This window comes from Salvelinus fontinalis, chromosome 20, assembly GCF_029448725.1.
Source record: "Salvelinus fontinalis isolate EN_2023a chromosome 20, ASM2944872v1, whole genome shotgun sequence".
Taxonomy (NCBI): domain Eukaryota; kingdom Metazoa; phylum Chordata; class Actinopteri; order Salmoniformes; family Salmonidae; genus Salvelinus; species Salvelinus fontinalis.
In genome coordinates, this window is record NC_074684.1 from 32,628,232 (window position 1) to 32,650,152 (window position 21,921).

Below are 21,921 nucleotides of genomic sequence, written 5' to 3' on the forward strand. Positions count from 1 at the left end.
ATAACTTTTCTTTGATATCTGTAAAATAAAATATACATACGATATTTTCTCTAGCTTTCTCACTAATAGATTATTTATATTCTATTGAAAAGCGTTGCTAGATGACAACCCTGGTGCTCAATACAACATTGCATGCATGCTGAAGCGAGTAAGAATGCATGTGTTCATACACTCTAATGTCATGTATGAATTTGCCTTGCACATGGATATCTCACATTTATATATCTATTTTTCATAAACCTATGAATATATATTTTGATGTACAGTATGTACTCCACCTAGCATTGTCATGAATCTCTATTCAAGTGTAGTATCTGAAGTGACAGCGTATCCGGCTGCAGTGTACACTCATAACAAGAATTCGGCCTATTCAGATTCATGTGCCCATCCGTCGTAATTCATAACAGCAATAGATAGGGTCTAGTGCCTAATGCATATGTAATCAGTGCTAGCCCAAGGTTATGTGATCCCAGCTGGCTCTATGGAAGTCTGCTATCAGTCTGTATCTTGGCATGTTTTTGCTTCATGCATATTTCAAGGCAGTGCCGCACGTGCTAGGATTTTGCTGGTGTGCATATCCAACTCCAATGAACAGCGGTACCCCCACTGATCACTCCCTTCACTCACTTGCTCCAGGCCTCCAGCGGCGCCGTCTCATCCCTGCTCCCCTGCCGGACACCTCCTCCCTGGGCAGAAAGGCTGGCGTACCAGGCCAGTGGGTGGACTTGCCCCCCTTGGGTGGGACCCTGAAAGAGCCCTTCGAGATCAAGGTGTACGAGATCGACGACGTGGAACGGCTGCAGAGGAGGCGAGAGGGTGCCACGGGGACAGAGGTTAGAGATTCTCCATCTGCTTGCTTCTTGGCATTCTAAAGTGGTGTGTGTGTGAGTGCGTGCGCAGGCGTGCATGTGTATGTACACAAATTAGCCAGACTGTAGACTCCAGAATATTCTGACTTATTTGTGTGGGAATGTTATTTTATTTGCTTTTTTTCCTCTCCTTACTTGTTTAAATGTTGTGCATGTCACACCAGTTCCCCTTTTGACCTCACCAAAGGACAAAAGGAATTTCCCTCCAGTAATTGTCTACTTTATAAATAACATTTCAAGATTATCATGGCTGCGTAACAGGCATGGCTCCCCTTCGCAGTGGGCTAAAATTAAGGAGGACAGTCCAGTTCATCAGCCTCAACTGAACATGATCCAGATTAAAAAGCAAGGCTGCCTAAACTGTCTCGAACCCTAAATCCATCCACTACTAAGAGTGACACTAGGGGTGGAGGAAGCCCAATGAGGCAGAGGGGAAACTAGTGGTGGAGTAAGCCCAATGAGGCAGAGGGGAAACTAGTGGTGGAGGAAGCCCAATGAGGCAGAGGGGAAACTAGTGGTGGAGTAAGCCCAATGAGGTAGAGGGGAAACTAGTGGTGGAGTAAGCCCAATGAGGCAGAGGGGAAACTAGTGGCGGAGGAAGCCCAATGAGGCAGAGGGGAAACTAGTGGTGGAGGAAGCCCAATGAGGCAGAGGGGAAACTAGTGGTGGAGGAAGCCCAATGAGGCAGAGGGGAAACTAGTGGTGGAGGAAGCCCAATGAGGAAGAGGGGAAACTAGTGATGGAGGAACCCCTATGAGGAAAAAGGGGAAACTATGGGTGGAGGAAGCCCAACGAGGAAGAGAGGAAACTAGGGGTAGAGGAAGCCCGATGAGGAAAAGGGGAAAGTAGGGCTGGAGGAAGCCCAAAGAGGAAGAGGGGAAACTAGGGGTGGAGGAAGCCCAACGAGGAAGAGGGGAAACCAGGGTTGGAGGAAGCTGAACGAGGAAGAGGGGAAACTAGTGGTGGAGGAAGCCCAACGAGGAAAATGGGAAACTAGGGGTGGAGAAAGCCCAATGAGGAAAACGGGAAACTAGGGGTGGAGAAAGCCCAACGAGGAAGAGGGGAAACTAGGGGTGGAGGAAGACCAACAAGGAAAAGGGGAAACTAGGGGTGAAGGAAGCCCAATGAGGAAGATGGGAAACTAGGGGTAGAGGAAGCCCAACGAGGAAACGGGGAAACTAGGGGTGGAGGAAGCCCAACAAGGAAGGGGGAAACTAGTGGTGGAGGAAGCCCAATGAGGAAAAGGGGAAACTAGGGGTGGAGGAAGCCCAACGAGGAAGAGGGGAAACTAGGGGTGGAGGAAGCCCAACGAGGAAGAAGGGAAAATAGGGGTGGAGGAAGCCCAAGGAGAAAGAGGGGAAACTAGGGGTGGAGGATGAAGGTTGCACCTGCTATCTGGGCCCTCCCCTGATTTCTCTTCATGGGCCTCTCCACTCTCCATGTCCACGGGTCATTAACCATTCCCACCAGTGGGACCCAGTCACCCAGTGAATAGTTTAGGACCAAGTTACCCAGCAAAAAGTTTAGGACCCATTCACCCAGCAAATAGTGTAGGAGCCAGTCACCCAGCAAATAATGTAGGACCCAGTCATCCAGTGAATAGTGTAGTACCTAGTCATCCAGCGAATAGTGTAGTGGGTAAAATACATCAATTCTGCCTGATGGTGCTTTGATTTATTTTCAATTAGGAAAAGATTATCTTCAATTCGTCTTTTAGAGCCTGTCATCCCGAGCTCCCCAAAATGAACAATTTTAAGTGTGTGTGTGTGCAATGTGCATGTAACTGTGTGTGTGTGTGTGTGTGTGTGTGTGTGTGTGTGTGTGTGTGTGTGTGTGTGTGTGTGTGTGTGTGTGTGTGTGTGTGTGTGTGTGTGTGTGTGTGTGTGTGTGTGTGATTAATTGCATTTCAAAGTGCATCCATTTAAATTGTGTATTATCTTTGCATTAGCGAATGTTAATAATGTATTTTTTTCTGCTCTCTCTCTCTCATCTCACAGCCATTCCAGGATGTGGAAAAGGTTTGTTCATTAAACTCGATGGATGCGCCTTGATTATTAGATCATGTGCTAAAATGGAAGATGCATGAAGCATGGAATTAATTCATTCTGCTATGCCTTGTGAAATAGAAACATTATATTGTGGCACAAATGTGTCCAAAAACAAATTTTGTGCGAAAGCAATTGACCTCCCTTGTAGTGATGAAAAACACAGTTCCAACTAGTAGTTCCTCCAGGATTTTGACTTTTTACTGTGGGGCTAAAATGCTTGATTTTGCTACAGCAATTCTGACATGTTGCATGACAATTTGTGAGGATTTTGTCAAATTTGTCACAAAATTGCACTGACTGGAGAAATATTTGTTGACCTGGGGCTTTGATTGAACCACTTTATGCGGTTGAAGTGCGGTGATTGGTTAAAATTGTGAACCCTCTTTTTGTGGTGCTGTGATGGGACAGTTTTATGCCGTAATATTGTAGTGATTTGACTGTTTTATGTGGTGATTGCGATTACAGAATTCCTGGAGGGACTGATCTAGGAATAATCTGTTCTGTTATTCTATCTTTCAATAACTTGGTACTGGTGGACTACGTCTACACCTAATCCCTGAGCTCAATGTTTGTCCTGGAGATTAAAGCAAAGCAAGAGATTAGAGTGGATGCTAATTTTATTTATCCTAATTAACCCCGGCAATGGACAGGGGGGTAAATCTCCACAGGTTAGCCACTCTTGATTCCATTTTGAATAATCTCTAAACCTCCCTTTCCCGAAACTACTAATCGAAGCGTCCGGCTAAAGATACTCCTCTGTCTGGCTCTCTCTCGCTCTCGCTCTCGCTCTCTCTCGCGCTCTCTCTCTCTCTGTTTACTTTCCTCCCTCCATCCAAGTCAGGGTTTCTCCATAGGGAGCACACTCAGCTCCTTTCCTCCACTCGTCTTTTGTCTCTCTGCTCACTCCATCCATCCTTACCGTTTACTCTCACAGGGACTGCTGTACTTCAACGCAAGGCTGAGGATGCTGGAGAAGAGGCAACAGCGGATCAGGGAGCTGAGGGCCAAGCACGAGAGGTTGAGTGGGGAATTGGAGGATGCCAAGAGCAGGCTGATGCTGGACCCTGGCAAGTGGACCGGAGAGTGTGAGTAGCTTACTACAGACATCTGGTGTACTATTTCAAGTGTGCTTAAAGTGTACCACCTTGTTTTGTAACTGGGTTGTGTTAAAGATGGACTTTTATCCAACTGTCAAAGCAGCAGTCAGGTATTCTATTATATTCTACAATACATGGCCAAAAGGATGTGGACACCTCTTCAAATTAGAGGAGTCGGGATATTTCAACCTCACCCGTTGCTGAGGTGTGTAAAATCGAGCACACAGCCATGCAATCTCCATAGACAAACATTGGCAGTAGAATGGCCCGTACTTAAGAGCTCAGTGACTTTCAACGTGGCACCATCATAGGATGCCACCTTTCCAAACAAGTCAGTTCGTCACATTTCTGCCCTGCTGGAGCTGCCCCGGTCCATTGTAAGTGGTTTTATTGTGATGTGGAAACGTCTAGTAGCAACAACAGGTCAGCCGCAAAGTGGTAGGCCACACAAGCTCACAGAATGGGACCGGCGAGTGTAGAAGCGTGTAAAAATAATCTGTCCTTGGTTGCAACACTCACTACCGAGTTCCAAACTGCCTCTGGAAGCAACGTCAGCACAAGAACTGTTCGTCGGGAGCTTCATGAAATGGGTTTCTATGGCCGAGCAGCTGCACACAAGCCTAAGAACACCATGTGCAATGCCAAGCGTCGGCTGGAGTGGTGTAAAGCTCGCCTCCATTGGATTCTGGAACAGTAGAAATGCGTTCTCTGGAGTGATGAATCATGCTTCACAATCTGGCAGCTCGGCGGACAAATCTGGGTTTAGCGAATGCCAGGAGAACGCTACCTGCCCGAATGCTTAGTGCCAACTGTAAAGTATGGTGGAGGAGGAATAATGGTCTGGAGCTGTTCTTCGTGGTTCGGGCTAAGCCCCTTAGTTCCAGTGAAGGGAAATCTTAACGCAACAGCCTGCAAATACGTTCTAGATAATTCTGTGCTTCCAAGTTTGTGGCAACAGTTTGGGGAAAGCCCTTTCCTGTTTCAGCATGACAATGCCCCCGTGCACAAAGCGAGGGGTTTGTTGAAACAGAAATACAGAAATGGTTTGTTGAGATCGGTGTTGAAGACCTTTACTGACCTACACAGAGCCCTGACCTCAACCCCATCGAATACCTTTGGGATGAATTGGAACCTAATCGCCCAACATCAGTGCCCGACCTCACTAATGCTCTTATGGCTGAATGGAAGCAAGTCCCTGCAGCAATGTTCCAACATCTAGTGGGAAGCCTTCCTAGAAGAGTGGAGGCTGTTATAGCCGCAAAGGGGGGACCAACTCCATATTAATGCCCATCATTTTGGAATGAGATATTCGACGAGCAGGTGTCCACATACTTTTGGCCATGTAGTGTATCTGTTGTTTGCTCTTGTCTTTACAAATGATTGTTACTTGAAACGTAGCTTTGTGCTAATGAATATACCATTGACTGCTTCTCTTAGGGAGATGTATACCTCTAAGTCACTCGCTGTGACCACTCTCACGCTCAGCTTTCCTGCATTTAGCCTTTCTGAGGCTATTGTAAGTGGACAACAAAGTTGTGTAACTAGCTAACGATTCCAGGCTGTGCTATCCTCTGTTGGAGTTGGGCCACACGAGAACCATCTTGAACATAATAGTAAACAAACTATTCCTACACTGTAGGAGCAGCTGATCTCCCAAGCTCTTCATTGTGACATCTGTCCCAGTTACTACAATATTCCCTATGCCCTATGGCAGTGCCATTGCACTCAATGAAATGCATTGTGCAGGTGTCAAGCAAATGTGCGTGGTTGACCTCATTGTGACCTTGTAGTTAACGCTACTTGTGGTCCATATTGGGTCAACAGCTGAAACCACTCTCGCATACAGAAACACTAACATTGACAAAGGAAGCAACGTCGGCCAATAGCTTTTTTTATTTTTTGATGGGTTTGATTCTCTTAGGTTCCTTTCTAGGGTAAACTGTTAAAGTGGTAAAAACTATTTTCTGCCAGTGTCAATGTGGGAAAACACTTTTAGGGAGGCACTTAACGTATCTCGCACACAAACTAAAGGCAAGCAAGTGGATCCGTTCTCCGACCCCCAAATAGACAACACTGCAGAACAAGGAGGCTATTTCCAGTTGAGCGGAGCAGGTCGCCCAAGGTTTCCCAGAGAAGATCCCTTCCTTTCTAGCTGAGCTCTATCCATTATAATCTATTTCTGGAAGCTTCTTAACACACCAAACGCCTCCAGGTCTTCGGCAAGGGAAAGAGGCCACAGTATTTTGGGAGTATAATGATAAATATTTGTATTCTTTTTTTAAGGGGTGGATCAGCTATAATATTGCGGAAAGATTGTTGCTTCCATCAATGTTATTGTCTGCATCGTTTCTAATCCCCCATATATCTTTTGGGTAAATATATATCTATATATATATACATACATACCCACATATACAGTATATATATATATATATTCATACATATACACATACATATACATACAGTTGACATCGGATGTTTACATACACTTAGGTTGGAGTCATTAAAACTCGTTTTTCAACCACTCCACAAATATCTTGTTAACAAACTATAGTTTTGGCAAGTCGGTTAATTGGTTATAAACAAAATGAAAGTATGAAATATAAATACCAGTAGCATATGGAATATTGATAAAGAGCATGGAAACATTTTGGATTGGAGAGCTGTCTTTACAACTGAATAACCTATATGTAAAAGTTATACAAATGTACAATAATACTTGCTCTACTTTTTCTAAAGTTTGATCACATTCTTCCATCACATGGTGGCTAAAGATATAGTCCTTGTTATAGAAACATATAATTTGTAAAAAAACACAACACATGCATAAACAGTATGTACAGTTGAAGTTGGAGGTTTACATACACTTATCTTGGAGTCATTAAAACTCGTTTTTCAACTACTCCACAAATTTCATGTTAACAAACTATAGTTTTGGCAAGTCGGTTCGGACATCTACTTTGTGCATGACACGAGTAATTTTTCCAACAATTGTTTACAGACAGATTATTTCACCTATAATTCACTGTATCACAATTGCTGTGGGTCAGAAGTTTACATACACTAAGTTGACTGTGCCTTTAAACAGCTTGAAAAATTCCAGAAAATTATGTCATGGTTTTAGAAGCTTCTGATAGGCTAATTGACACAATTCGAGTCAACTGGAAGTGTACCTGTGGATGTATTTCAAGGCCTACCTTCAAACTCAGTGCCTCTTTGCTTGACATCATGGGAAAATCAAAAGAAATCAGCCAAGACCTCAGAAAAAAATTGTAGACCCTTACAAGTCTGGTACCACGTTCATCTGTACAAACAATAGTACACAAGTGTAAACACCATGGGACCACGCAGCCGCCATAACGCTCAGGAAGGAGACGCATTCTGTCTGCTAGAGATGAACGTACTTCGGTGTGAAAAGTGCACATCAATCCCAGAACAACAGCAAAGGACCTTTTGAAGATGCTGGAGGAAACAGGTTTAAAAGTATCTATATCCACAGTAAAACGAGTCCTATATCGACATAACCTGAAAGGCCGATCAGCAAGGAAGAAGCCACTGCTCCAAAACCGCCATAAAAAAGCCAGACTGTGGATTATAACTGCACATGGGGACAAAGATCGTACTTTTTGGAGAAATGTCCGTTGGTCTGATGAAGCAACAATAGAACTGTTGGCCATAATGACTATCGTTATGTTTGGAGGAAAAAGGGGGAGGCTTGGAAGCCGAAGAACACCATCCTAGCCGTGAAGCACGAGAGTGGCAGCATCATGTTGTGGGGGTGCTTTGCTGCAGGAGGGACTGGTGCACTTCACAAAATAGATGGCATCATGAGGTTGGAGAATTATGTGGATATATTGAAGCAACATCTCAAGACATCAGTCAGGAAGTTAACCTGTCTAGGATGAGGGTGCCGCTAGCGGCACACCCCCCCCACCCCCACTGAAAAGGCAGAGCCGCGAAATTCAAAAAAAATATTTTTTTTAAATATTTAACTTTCACACATTAAAGTCCAATACAGCTAATGAAAGACACAGATCTTGTGAATCCAGCCAACATGTCCGATTTTTAAAATGTTTTTCAGGGAAGACACAATATGTAAAGATGTAAATCTATTAGCTAAAAACACATTAGCATAATCCACCATCTTTTATTTGTCCACCAACAACAGTAGCTATCACTAATTCGGCTAAACTAAGATATTTATAGCCCCTAACCAAGAAAAAAACTCATCAGATGACAGTCTGATAACATATTTATGGTATGGGATAGGTTTTGTTAGAAAAATGTGCATATTTCAGGTAGATGGCATAGGTTACAATTGCACCCACCGTCACAAATGGACTAGAATAACTACATAGAGCAACGTGTTTACCTACTTACTAATCATCAAACATTTCGTAAAAATACACAGCATACACTAATCGAAAGACACAGATCCTGTGAATACAGACAATATTTCAGATTTTCTAAGTGTCTTACAGCGAAAACACAATAAATCGTTATATTAGCATAGCACATGTGCAAACATTACCCCAGCATTAATTCTAGCCAAAGTGAGCGATAACGTAAACATCGCCAAAATATATTATTTTTTCACTAACCTTCTCAGAATTCTTCAGATGACACCCCTGTAACATCACATTACAACATGCATATACAGTTTGTTCGAAAATGTGCATATTTAGCCACCAAAATCATGGTTACACAATGACAAAAGTAGCCGAGCTGGTGAGAAAATGTTGGTGCGCCATATTAGACAGTGATCTACTCTTATACATAAATACTCATAAACGTGACTAAAAAATATAGGGTGGACAGCGATTGATAGACAATTTAATTCTTAATACAATCGCGGATTTACATTTTTTAAATGATCCTTACTTTTCAATACAGTTTGCGCCAAGCGAAGCTACGTCAAAAAACATGGCGTCCTAAGCCACTAACATTTTTCGACAGAAACACGATTTATCATAATAAAAATGTCCTACTTTGAGCTGTTCTTCCATCAGTATCTTGGGCAAAGGATCCTTTCTTGGGTCTAATCGTCTTTTGGTGGAAAGCTGTCCTCTTGCCATGTGGAAATGCCAACTGCGTTCGGGATGAACTGGAAGCGTGCCCAGCGATTCACAGCGTTTCAGAAATAAATGTCCCAAAATCGCACTAAACGGATATAAATTGCTATAAAACGCTTTAAATTAACTACCTTATGATGTTTTTAACTCCTATAACGAGTCTTAACATGACCGGAGAAAGATTACTCCCAACACTAATGCTTGGAACAGGTGCCGGTCGGTGTCCTCCACGCGCATGACGCACCAAGAAAAGAGTTGCTAGCTACAGGGTTTTTTAATTTATAGTGCCTGTGAACGCGCAATCGACCCCATTCAAATCGTCATCACGTAAAGGCATCCAGGGGAAGACGTAAGCAGTGTCCGTATACTCATAGCAATAACAGTGGCCTTTTAACTGACTCCAGATCAGGGGCCAACATTTCTGAAATCTGACTCCATGTCAGGGAAATTGCTGTAGAATGGGTTCTGTTCCACTTAGAGACAAAATTTCAACTCCTATAGAAACTATAGACTGTTTTCTATCCAATAATAATAATAATATGCATATTGTACGATCAAGAATTTTGTGGGAAGCCGTTTCAAAAATTACACGATTAGCATAAATAGTGACAACAGCGCCCCCAGCCTCAACAGGTTAACTTCCATCTGGTGAAATTGTAGAGCTTTCATAACTTTCATAAAATCACAAGTGTAATACATCAAATAAAGCTTAACTTCTTGTTAATCCAGCCGCGGTGTCAGATTTCAAAAAGTCTTTACGGCGAAAGCAAACCATGTGATTATCTGAGGACAGCGCCTCGCATACAAACACATGAAAAACATATTTCAACCAGGCAGGTGCGACACGAAAGTCAGAAATAGCGATATTAGAAATGCCTTACCTTTGATGATCTTCTTCTGTTGGCACTCCAAAAGGTCCCAGTTACATCACAAATTGTCATTTTGTTCGACAATGTCCTTCTTTATATCCATAAAAATTAAGTTTAGCTGGCGCGCTTCAGTCAATAATCCACCAAGTTTCCCTCCATCAAAATGCATACAAAATGAATCCCAAACGTTACTAATAAACTTTTCCATACAAGTCAAACAACGTTTATAATCAAACCTTAGGTATCCTTATACGTAAATAAACTATACAATTTATGACGATCTCTTCCACGCGCTTGGAAATACTACAGACAAAATGGGAGCCACCTAGAAAAACAAAAATTTCTGGCTCATTTTTCCAAAAACCAACAACAAACTCTTTCTAAAGACTGTTGACATCTAGTGGAAGTCCTAGGAACTGCAATCTGGGAGTACTTGGCCTTATAATGAAAGTGATAGCCATTGAAAATAGAGGTAGGTGGAATTTTGTTTGTTTTGGGATGGTTTGTCCTCAGGGTTTCGCCTGCCATATCAGTTCTGTTATACTCACAGACATAATGTTAACAGTTTTAGAAACTTTAGAGTGTCTATCCAAATCTACCAATTATATACATATCCTAGCTTCTGGGCCCGAGTAGCAGGCAGTATACTTTTACTTTCATCCGGAGGTGAAAATAGTGCCCCCTACCCTAGTGAGGTTAAAATAAAGTGGTGATCCTAACTGAACTAAGACAGGGAATTTTTACTAGGATTAAATGTCAGGAATTGTGAAAAACTGAGTTTTGATGTATTTGGCTAAGGTGTATGTAAACTGCCGACTTCAACTGTACATTCACATACATATACATATCCATATAGATCTTCATTATAAAGGGTTTAAACACTGTTTCCCATGCTTGTTCAATGATCCATAAACAATTAATGAACATGCACCTGTGGAACGGTCGTTAAGCTTACAGACGGCAGGCAATTAAGGTCACAGTTATGAAAACTTAGGACACTAAAAAGACATTTCTACTGAATCTGAAAAACACCAAAAGAAAGATGCCGAGGGTCCCCGCTGATATGCGTGAACGTGCCTTAGGCATGCTGCAAGGAGGCATGAGGAATGCAGATGTGGCCAGGGCAATAAATTGCAATGTCCGTACTGTGAGACGCCTAAGACAGCGCTACAGGGAGACAGGACGGACAGCTGATCGTCCTCGCAGTGGCAGACCACGTGGAACAACACCTGCACAGGATCGGTACATCTGAACATCACACCTGCGGGACAGGTACAGGATGGCAACAACAACTGCCCGAGTTACACCAGGAACACACAATCCCTCCATCAGTGCTCAGACTGTCCGTAATAGCCTGAGAGAGGCTGGACTGAGGGCTTGTATGCCTGTTGTAAGGCAAGTTCTCACCAGACATCACCGGCAACAACGTCACCTATGGGCACAAACCCACCGTCGCTGGACCAGACAGGACTGGAAAAAAGTGCTTTTCACTGACGAGTCGTGGTTTCTTCTCACCAGGATTCGCGTTTATCGTCGAAGGAATGAGCGTTACACCGAGGCAAGTACTCTGGAGTGGGATAGATTTGGAGGTGGAGGGTCCGTCAAGGTCTGGGGCGGTGTGTCACAGCGCCATCGGACTGAGCTTGTTGTCATTGCAGTCAATCTCAATGCTGTACTTTACAGGGACGACATCCTCCTCCCTCATGTGGTACCTTTCCTGCAGGCTCATCCTGACATGACCCCCCAGCATGACAATGCCACCAGCCATACTGCTTGTTCTGTGCCTGATTTCCTGCAAGACAGGAATGTCAGTGTTCTGCCATGGACAGCGAAAAGCCCGGATCTCAATCCCATTGAGCACGTCTAGGACCTGTTGAATCGGAGGGAGAGGTCTAGGGCCATTCCCCCCAGAAATGTCAGGGAACTTGCAGGTGCCTTGGTGGAAGAGTGGGGTAACATCTCACAGCAAGAACTGGCAAATCTGGTGCAGTCCATGAGGAGGAGATGCACTGCAGTACTTAACGCAGCTGGTGGCCACACCAGATACTGACTTTTACTTTTGATTTTGACCACCCCTTTGTTCAGGGACACATTATTCCATTTATGTTAGTCACATGTCTGTGGAACTTGTTCAGTTAATGTCTCAGTTGTTGAATCTTGTTATGTTCATACAAATATCTACACATGTTAAGTTTGCTGAAAATAAACACAGTTGACAGTGAGAGGGCGTTTCTGTTTTTGCTGAGTTCATATAAATAATATAATATATAAATAATATTGTTAGTGTTACGCCCGAGAACACTACAAAAGTAAGCAGCCAAAGGGAATCAGGAATCAGTAACTTTTTTCACGTGCTCGTTTCTGAAGTTCCATTGTTATTTGAGTAAACGGACATGAAGAAACGTTAACTACGGTGTAATGTGGTCTGTGTGTAGCTTGTGTAGAGGAGTCAGGCGCAGGACAGCAGATATGAGTAAATAAACGTAATTTACTCAAAATAGACAAATATAATACAATAATGCGAGCCCACATAACGGAACGTCTTACATACAAATAATTACTCACAAACAAACATGGGGGAACAGAGGGTTAAATAATGAACAAGTAATTGGGGGATTGAAACCAGGTGTGTAAGACAAAGACAAAACAAATGTAAAATGAAAAGTGGATCGGTGATGGCTAGAAGGCTGGTGACTTCGACCGACCACCGAAAACAGCCCGAACAAGGAGAGGGACCGACTTCGGCGGAAGTCGTGACATAAGGTAGCTGAATTCAAAAGTAACCCACCTTATGACTTTACTACGGATATAGAGGAAGAGAAAAAGCCGTTTGAAATCCTTCTCTTTGCAAAAATCCTGTGCGTGTGTTCTCACGTGTGCAGACGGGTTGGGGGTGGTATGTGTACCGGTATGCGTCTTGAAATCAATAAGGCATTATTTTCCCTCCGCTACATCTCCAAACCCTATTTCCCTGAGATGTTTCCCATTGGTTTAGGGACCGCCGGTTGGTCCAAGCCCATGATGGGAGCAGTCAAGCTATATAAATCATTCTTTCATGTTGTGATTATGAGGGTAGTGTGTCTTGAGCAGCTTCCATCAGACATACCAGCGTATCCAGCTCTGTCAAAGACATGTCATCATTAATCTTCATGTCCCTGTATGACTTTTAAAGCTGTAAAAGGTGTGACGATGGATGAGCGGTCACAGTGGAGCCACACAGTTATAGAGATTAGTAGAAGTACTGTATCACATAGTGAGCCGACCTTGTTTATAGTGCATCATGGGATGCACTGATAGCAGGCTTGGAGTAAATTCCAATAAATTATATCTCTCTCATTCATTCTCTGATCTCTCTTTCTCTCCACATCTCTCTCCCTTTCTGATCTCTCCCTCTCAACTTCTCTCTCTAACCATGTCTGGTGTATATTAGTAGGTAACATGTTAGTATAGGGGGTATACAGTGCCTTGTAAAAGTATTCATCCCCCTTGGAGTTTTTCCTATTTTGTTGCATTACAACCTGAATTTAAATTGATTTTATTTGGATTTCATGTAATGGACATACACAAAATAGTCCAAATTGGTGAAGTGAAATTTACAAAATAAAAATCGGAAAAGTGGTGCGTGCATATGTATTCACCCCCTTTGATATGAAGCCCCTAAATAAGATCTGTTGCAAGAACTACCTTCAGAAGTCACATAATTAGTTAAATAAAGTCCACCTGTGTGCAATCTAAGGGCACCACCAAGCAAGCGGCACCATGAAGACCAAGGAGCTCTCCAAACAGGTCAGGGACAAAGTTGTGGAGACGTACAGATCAGGGTTGGGTTATCAAAAAATATCCAACACTTTGAACATCCCACCATTATAGCACCATTATATCCATTATTAAAAATGGAAAGAATATAGCACCACAACAAAGCTGCCAAGAGAGGACTGCACACCAAAACTCACAGACCAGGCAAGGAGGGCACTAATCAGAGAGGCAACAAAGAGATCAAAGATAACTCTGAAGGAGCTGCAAAGCTCCACAGTGGAGATTGGAGTATCTGTCCATAGGACCACTTTAAGCCGTACACTCCACAGAGCTCGGCTTTACGGAAGAGTTGCCAGAAAAAGGCCGTTGCTTAAAGAAAAAATATATAAGCAAACACGTTTGGTGTTCGCCAAAAGGCATGTTGGAGACTCCCGAAACATATGGAAGAAGGTACTCTAGTCAGACGAGACAAAAATGTAGCTTTTTGGCCATCAAGGAAAACCCTATGTCTGGCGCAAACCCAACACCTCCCATCACCACGAGAACACCATCCCCACAGTGAAGTCTCATGCTGTGGGGATGTTTTTCATCGGCAGGGACTGGGAAACTGGTCAGAATTGAAGGAATGATGGACGGCGCTAAATACAGGGAAAATCTTGAGGGAAACCTGTTCCAGTCTTCCAAAGATTTGAGACTGGAACGGAGGTTCACCTTCCAGCAGGACAATGGACATACTGCTAAAGCAACACTTAAGTGGTTTAAGGGGAAACATTTAAATGTCTTGAAATGGCCTAGTCAAAGTCCAGACCTTCAATTGAGGAATCTGTGGTATGACTTAAAGATTTCTGTACACCAGTGGAACCCATCCAACTTGAAGGAGCTGGAGCAGTTTTGCCTTGAAGAATGGGCAAAAATCCCAGTGGCTAGATGTGCCAAGCTTATAGAGACATACCCTAAGAGACTTGCAGATGTAATTGCTGCAAATGGTGGCTCTACAAAGTATTGACTTTGGGGGGGTGAATAGTTATGCACGCTCAAGTTTTCAGTTTTTTTGTCTTATTTCTTGTTTGTTTCACAATAAAAAATATTTTGCATCTTCAAAGTGGTAGGCATGTTATGTAAATCAAATGATAAAACCCCCCCTGAAAAAATCTATTTTAATTTCAGGTTGTAAGGCAACAAAATAGGAAAAATGCCAAGGGGGTGAATACTTCCGCAGAAGTAATTGAAAGTAGGCCTTTTTTCAATGATTTAATTGGGATTTTAGTTTGACCCCAACACTGACTTATTGCGTCTCTGATCACCCATTATAGGGAGACGGCATTAGGATAGGTTTTTTCCCACAGATATGAAGATTCCCTGTACATACATGATGTATGGTCAACAAAATGTCAAGAGTGGCTACATCTTTTATCTGTGTTTTTTAAATTCTGTACGTCTTCTGAACTTTTGTTGTACAACTGATGGCGTTAGCTACTGCTCATCGCTGATGCTAATCTCTCCATCTTTCTCTCTTTTTCTCCCCCCCCCCCATAGTTGAGGTGGACCCGGATCTGGACAAAGAGTCCCAGGAGTACCTGGAGGCTTTGGAGCAGGCCACGGGCGAGCTGGAGTACTGTGTCAACCTATGCAAGTCGCGTGTCATGATGGAGACCTGCTTCGACATCGTAGTGTCGGCGACCGCTGTCACGCAAGGGGGGCAACAGAAAGGAGGTGTGGAGGTGTGAGAAAGCGAGAGCAAGTGAGAGAAAGTCGACGTGAAAGGGCAACGGAGCAAAACAAGCTGTTCAGAGCCTGAGAGACTGATGATAGAGTCAAAGGAGGAGGATAGGCCGATGGGAAAGAGGACTAACGTGAAAGTCAACCGGTGTAGGTTACAGAGGTTACCATATGAATGGATAAAGGAACAGAGGTGCTGGTGTGCTACTTGTACAGTAGAGAAAGCCTGGCTTCGATCAGAGTACAATTAAATGGAACTTTGGACAAACTTTCTACGTTTCCTGTGGGAGGAAGGAAAGCTCTAACCAAGGACGACCGAACACCTTTGTCACCGTCACCAGAATGTGCCTTGATCAGACTGATTCCAAGGGAATATCTTTTTTTTCTGATCAGTGCTAGTCTTAAAACCAGCTTACCCGAGCAAACTCTAAATGTATTCCTTATGAGAAAAATTGTATTTTGTACTGTATTGTTGTATAGTGTATTTATATGATCACAAAGTATGTAAAAAAAAGAATATCTTTTTGGGTATGATGAAAAAACAAACCATGAATAAAATGAGAGAAAAGCAATAAGTTGATCATTATTGCATACCCGAACCTTTGCCTTTCTTTGTCTTCAAAAATGTTTTACAGCCTTCTACGCCAGTAGTGAGAAGTTCTGTTGGCCAATGAGTTTCCTTTGAGTAAGAACAAACGTTTGTATCCGTTCCGAATGTCTGCGCTAGTAGAAGGCTGTCAGGATTGATTTGAGCTCAAAACTGACTTACGGTTAGTTATAAGCTCAGTTTGCAGTCAGTTGTGCAGAAAAATGTACAATCCATACGGAATGGCATTGTCTCTTATAGTTACCATCATCTTGCGAGATTATGATCTGCAAGAGAGAGAGAGAGAGAGAGAGAGAGAGACATTCCCATAGGTCTTTGCAGAAGTCTTTGACCTTGTGGCGTTTAAGTAATGTGACCGGTGGCAGCTCGTAAATCAGCCAGTTGCCATTTAAGTGCCCAAGACTTTATTCAATGCCCAGGTCTGCAGTGTGTTAAAGAGAACAATGTTGAAAATCTGTGCCAGATTCTGGACACAATTTCACTCATTTCTACCTGCTTGCAGTGTTGGGGTATATTACAATTTAATTCCAGTTAATTAACATATTGTATTTGTTTTGAAAGCTACCCTTTTCATAAAATATATAAATTTATCAAACATTTCACTTTATTACAAGTCAATTTCGGGGCTGGATTGGTGATGGAATTGAACCAACTCTAGCTGAGGCATTTCCCATGGATATCCTTGTGAATGAACTCACAAAATATGAATGAGGTTTGAAATGTATGACTAAACTTGTTTCAATCAAGTGGCTATGTGAAGGAAGCACAATGTGATGTCTGTCTCCGTAAGGGTTGGAGGTGAGAAGCCAAAAGGATGACCTGCCAATGATATGAGGAAACTAGTTCTGACTATGCATTCCAACCCCTTTTCACCCACCAATGTGCAGTGAGTCTAATACCACAAATACCACAGTGTTGGGTTATTCAGTATATAGATGTTGCACTGTGTCCTGTGCTTTTTGTCCTAAATGCTGAATGTTTGTTTATCTCAAATGGTTAGTTGGTCCTCATGCAAGCCATATGTTAGTACGTCATCTCTGAGAACTTCTCTAGAGTCGTATCAAGGGGCTCAATGGGCCAGATAAGGCATAGATGCATTGCATTTCCCTCTGGACTGTCAAAAAGTCAAACATTTACCTCTTGCTGTTTCAAGTGTTTTCTTTCCCTTGCAAACATGTACTGTACGTCCGTGTTAAATTACCTTGGTTAAGAGGTTGAAACCATCTAATGAAAATGTACTCTTCTTTTGTCCTACTATGGAGGAATTCTCAGGCCCTTTTTAGAAGTTGCTGCATGAGATCATTCTTATCATTTTCGTAACATGCCTTTGTATTCAGTTTGAAAAAAAAGTTTTGCCAAACAAACACATTTCTAAGATGTGTTGACCAGGTAATGTAAGATCTTTAATATATAAACCCGTTTTCCTATCGTCTTTGGTTTTATACTGTACAGTTTTCTAATCATTTGTAAAAAAGGAAAAAGAAAGGAAGTGTATAGTATTACAGTGTGCATTACGTGTCAATAAAGGATCTTAATCCTCTTGTTTATAGTCGACTGTGGAAATCAAAGTTATTTACTTATTTTTCACCTCTGATACAGACGAAACATTCTGAGCGAACCATCGGTGTGATTTCCTTTATCTGCAATTGATTACATTTTGGCCTAAGAGTACAATTTATACTCTGTGTCACATCCATATCATGGACAAGCATCCTATCTACATCAAACAACATTATCTCTCTATGCTAGCATTTCAGACATTTGAAATGATCTCGCTGATCAATTTGCCCAAGCACCTGGAAGCATTTGCATATGGGACCAGAGAAGAGAACGCACATGCTGCTTACACGAAGTCCTGCTGTTTTTATAATTAGTCAGACAGGACCCAGCCACAGTCTGTCTGTTAATTGCTCAAATGTACACTCTACTGTATGATATCGTCTGAATACGCTAGCTTCTAGGGCCCTGTTCGATTACTGTCAAATGCATCCTTCCTTCCCTGATTCCTTGAGGTAAGAACAGATCTATACGCGATTGGATAGGTGTAAGAAAGGTTACCACCCAATTACTTTCACCAATCCAACCAATTCAGATCTCTGATTACTTCAAGGAAGGTAGGAAGGAAGGATGCATTTCTGAAGTTTTCCAAAAGGCCCCGTGATTTGCACTCAGAGAACCCATGGTATCAAACCGCTAATGCCACAAATTGCTTTTTCTTATCTCAGAGAGATGGCATTGCCATTCATTACATCCAAAAACACAGCAGGGAAATGTTGGCTGACACATACTGCCCTCTCTTTCCCTTCTACATAGGAGTGTACATGAGGCCTTCATTTACTGGTCCACTCCTCTGGCAAAACAAATGTTGAGTTTTGTTTTCTTTTATGGGTTTCCAGTGAGCACGGCTGCTCCGATATGAAGCCAAGCAAACTGTATCCTCTGAATATAAACCAACGTGTGATAAAAAATGTTTTATCAAGGTGACAGGTGGTATGCTTTTCTCGATACAGCTCATAAACTAAATGTACAGCATTTAAAGGGTGACTGCACTTCCTGATTTGACCTCATTTTAGATTTGGTTCATTAAGAAATGCTAACGGCCATGACTGAATTCAAAGATGAGTTTGTTTCGGGGATGTGGTGTCTTGTGTGTGTGTTCGCAGGTGGGATGAGTTAGCCCAATTAGCCTATCTATAGAACTGTGCACACTTTGGAGAGGTGTGTGGCCACTTGGAGACACAGTAAGAGTTAGGGACCATCAAAAAGTACACAATGTAAATAAGAAAATATTTTCATGTTGCACTCCTTTTCGTTTCTCAAATGCTTTCAATTGTTTTGTTTTTCACATTTGAGCCACCATAGAAACAAAATAGCTAGAAACACTTCCTCAAAATAGTCAGAATTAATATAGTCAAGATAAATCAAGAAATCTGTAATTTATTTTGACGTTTCTGCTGAGGAGGTCTTAGTCGCACAATTTTACATCTAGGTAAGATATTTGGTGCAGTATATCTCAAGTGAAAAAATGTGAAAACTAGTTCTCTCTTGTAGAATGACAACAAACAATTAATGTTCCCACTCCTACTAGGTGTAGTACTGTTGACCAATCACAGACGAATGGGTGTAGTCTTTGGCTACCAAAATTGTTGTGAGCAAGATCAGCCAAAGGCCAAACCGAACAAAAACATACAGTAAGATTTACTGTGTCTCCAAGTGGCCACACACCTCTCCAAAGTGTGCACAGTTCTATTTCACCTTTATTTAACCAGGTAGGCTAATTGAGTTTTCATTTACTACTGCGACCTGGCCAAGATAAAGCAAAGCAGTGTGACACAAACAACAACACAGAGTTACACATGGAATAAACAAACATACAGTCAATAATACAATAGAAAAAGTAAATATACAGTGTGTGCAAATGAGTAAATAAATAGGCCATAGTGGCGAAATAATTACAATTTAGCAATTAAATACTGGAGTGATTTATGTGCAGAAGATGAATGTGCAAGTAAAGATACTGTGGTGCAAAGGAGCAAAATAAATAAATAACGGTATGGGGATGAGGTAGATGGGCTATTTACAGATGGGCTATGTACAGGTGCAGTGATCTGTGAGCTGCTCTGACCGCTGGTGCTTGAAGTTAGAGAGGGAGATATGAGACTCCAGCTTCAGTGATTTTTGCAGTTCGTTCCAGTCATTGGCAGCAGAGAACTGGAAGGAAAGGCGGCCAAAGGACGAATTGGCTTTGGGGTGATCAATGAAATATACCTGCTGGAGCGCGTGCTACGGGTGGGTGCTGCTATGGTGACCAGTGAGCTGAGATAAGGCGGGGCTTTACCTAGCAAAGACTTATAGATGACCTGGAGCCAGTGGGTTTGGCGACGAATATGAAGAGAGGGCCAGCCAACGAGAGCATACAGGTCGCAGTGGTGGGTAGTATATGGGGCTTTTGTGACAAAACGGATGGCGCTGTGATAGACTGCATCCAATTTGCTGAGTAGAGTGTCGGAGGCTATTTTGTAAATGACCAAGGCTTTACGGTTGCAGAAGTCAACAAATGAGAGCGCCTGGGGAATAGGAGTGGAGCTAGTCACTGCAAAGCCTGGATTAACCTCTACATCACCAGAGGAACAGAGGAGAAGTAGGATAAGGGTACGGCTAAAGGCTTTAAGAACTGGTCGTCTAGTATGTTCGGAACAGAGAGTAAAGGGAGCAGGTTTCTGGGCACGGTAGAATAGATTCAAGGCATAATGTACAGACAAAGGTATGGTAGGAGGCGAATACAGTGGAGGTAAACCTATGCATTGAGTGACGATGAGAGAGATATTGTCTCTAGAAACATCATTTAAACCAGGTGAGGTCACCGCATGTGTGGGAGGTGGAACTAAAGGGTTAGCTAAGGCATATTGAGCAGGGCTAGAGGCTCTACAGTGAAATAAGGCAATAATCACTAACCAAAACAGCAATGGACAAGGCATTTTGACATTAGGGAGAGGCATGCATAGTCGAGTGATCATAGGGCTCCAGTGAGTAGCTACACGGCGATTCAGACAGCTAGCGGGCCGGGGATAGCAAGCTAGCAGAAGGGCCTTAGAGGGACGTCGCGACGGGAAAAGTATTTTGTAGCCCCTTCGTGTGGTTACGTCGGCAGATCAGTCGTGATGGATCAGAAGGACTGCCTGTAGTAAAAAGGTCCAGGCAAATTGGCAAAATAGGTATACAGTAGTGGCCCAAGAAATTGGCCGATGGGCCTCTTCAGCTAACAGTCCGATATGCTCTAGACAGCTAGCGGGCCGCAGCTATCAGGCTAACAGATGGGCATTCAGGGGACGTCGCGACGGAAGAGCCTGTTGAAAAAACCCCTCGGGCAGATTACGTCGGTAGTCCAGTCATGATGGATCGGCGGGGCTCCATATCGGCAGTAAAAGGGGTCCAGGCCAATCGGCAAAATACGTATTGTAGCCCAAGGAGTGACTGATGTACCTCTTCAGCTGGACGGGAGATGGGCCTAGCATAGGCTAGCTCCAGGCTAATTGGTGCTTGCTTCGGGACAGAGACGTTAGCCAGGAGTGGCCACTCGGATAGCAGCTGGCTATCTGCGGGCATCCAGGTGAAAAGGTTCAGAGCTTGCGGTTGGAATCCGGAGATATGGAGAAAAATAAGTCCTATATGCTCTGGTTTAAATCGTGCTGTGCAGACTGTTGTATATGACATGAGTTTATGATATGGAAATGTGAACTGGCTTGCTTGTATGACATCAAAGCGGTATTTGTTATAATCTTCAACGTCTCATCTTTCAAAATACGTAAATTCTTCTTAATTTACAGCATTTCCTTCACTCAGACAACCAAAAAATAGCAAAAGTTGCCCAATTAGCGGGAGGGATGGAGGCAACTTTTTGTCGCGTGGGGTGCTCAAGTTCAGAACGGCTGTCAGTCAAAACCTATACAGGGTTGTGAAGCGCAGAGCCTGACCTTTGACGTAATTTACAGCATGTTACTGTACAGCCATTCCATTTTAGGCACTTATCAATGCCCAAATCAGTTATTTTCAACCCTTATATAGGTACGAGTGTAAATCGCTACGGCATTCACATTTCGAGCCATTGGAATTGTAAAATCTTGTCCCATGTACTTTGTGTAATTTACAGATGGTCCCTAACTAGCCCCATAGGGATATCCAAAGTCATCCAAAGTCAATTTACCGCAGGCATTATTATCGGGTCATGTATAGCTGCACTCCAAATTGATGATTACTTGTGGGCATGTGCGCAGGAGTGAAACAAACCAAACCTTAATTTACGTTGTGATGCAGTCATCACCACAAGTCTCACAAAACTCAGTTTGGGACGAGACTGACTTTATGACCAAAACTATCCTATTTA

General features: G+C 42.8%; 1 protein-coding gene across 2 annotated transcripts in view; it reads left to right on the forward strand.

Annotated features, from left to right (window-relative positions):
- The window catches only part of kif26aa (kinesin family member 26Aa), a 72,545-nt gene extending 54,959 nt beyond the window's left edge, over positions 1 to 17,586 (forward strand). Inside the window, exons 10-13 of one of the 2 annotated variants that reach the window (XM_055873252.1) lie at positions 637 to 833; positions 2,867 to 2,887; positions 3,852 to 4,002; positions 15,248 to 17,586. In XM_055873252.1, the coding sequence (XP_055729227.1) occupies positions 637 to 833; positions 2,867 to 2,887; positions 3,852 to 4,002; positions 15,248 to 15,438 (560 nt within the window). In that variant the 3' untranslated portion in view covers positions 15,439 to 17,586. The remainder of the gene's footprint in view (positions 1 to 636; positions 834 to 2,866; positions 2,888 to 3,851; positions 4,003 to 15,247) is intronic. The other variant, XM_055873253.1, reaches the window with a different exon arrangement.
- The last annotated feature ends 4,335 nt before the right edge of the window (positions 17,587 to 21,921 follow it).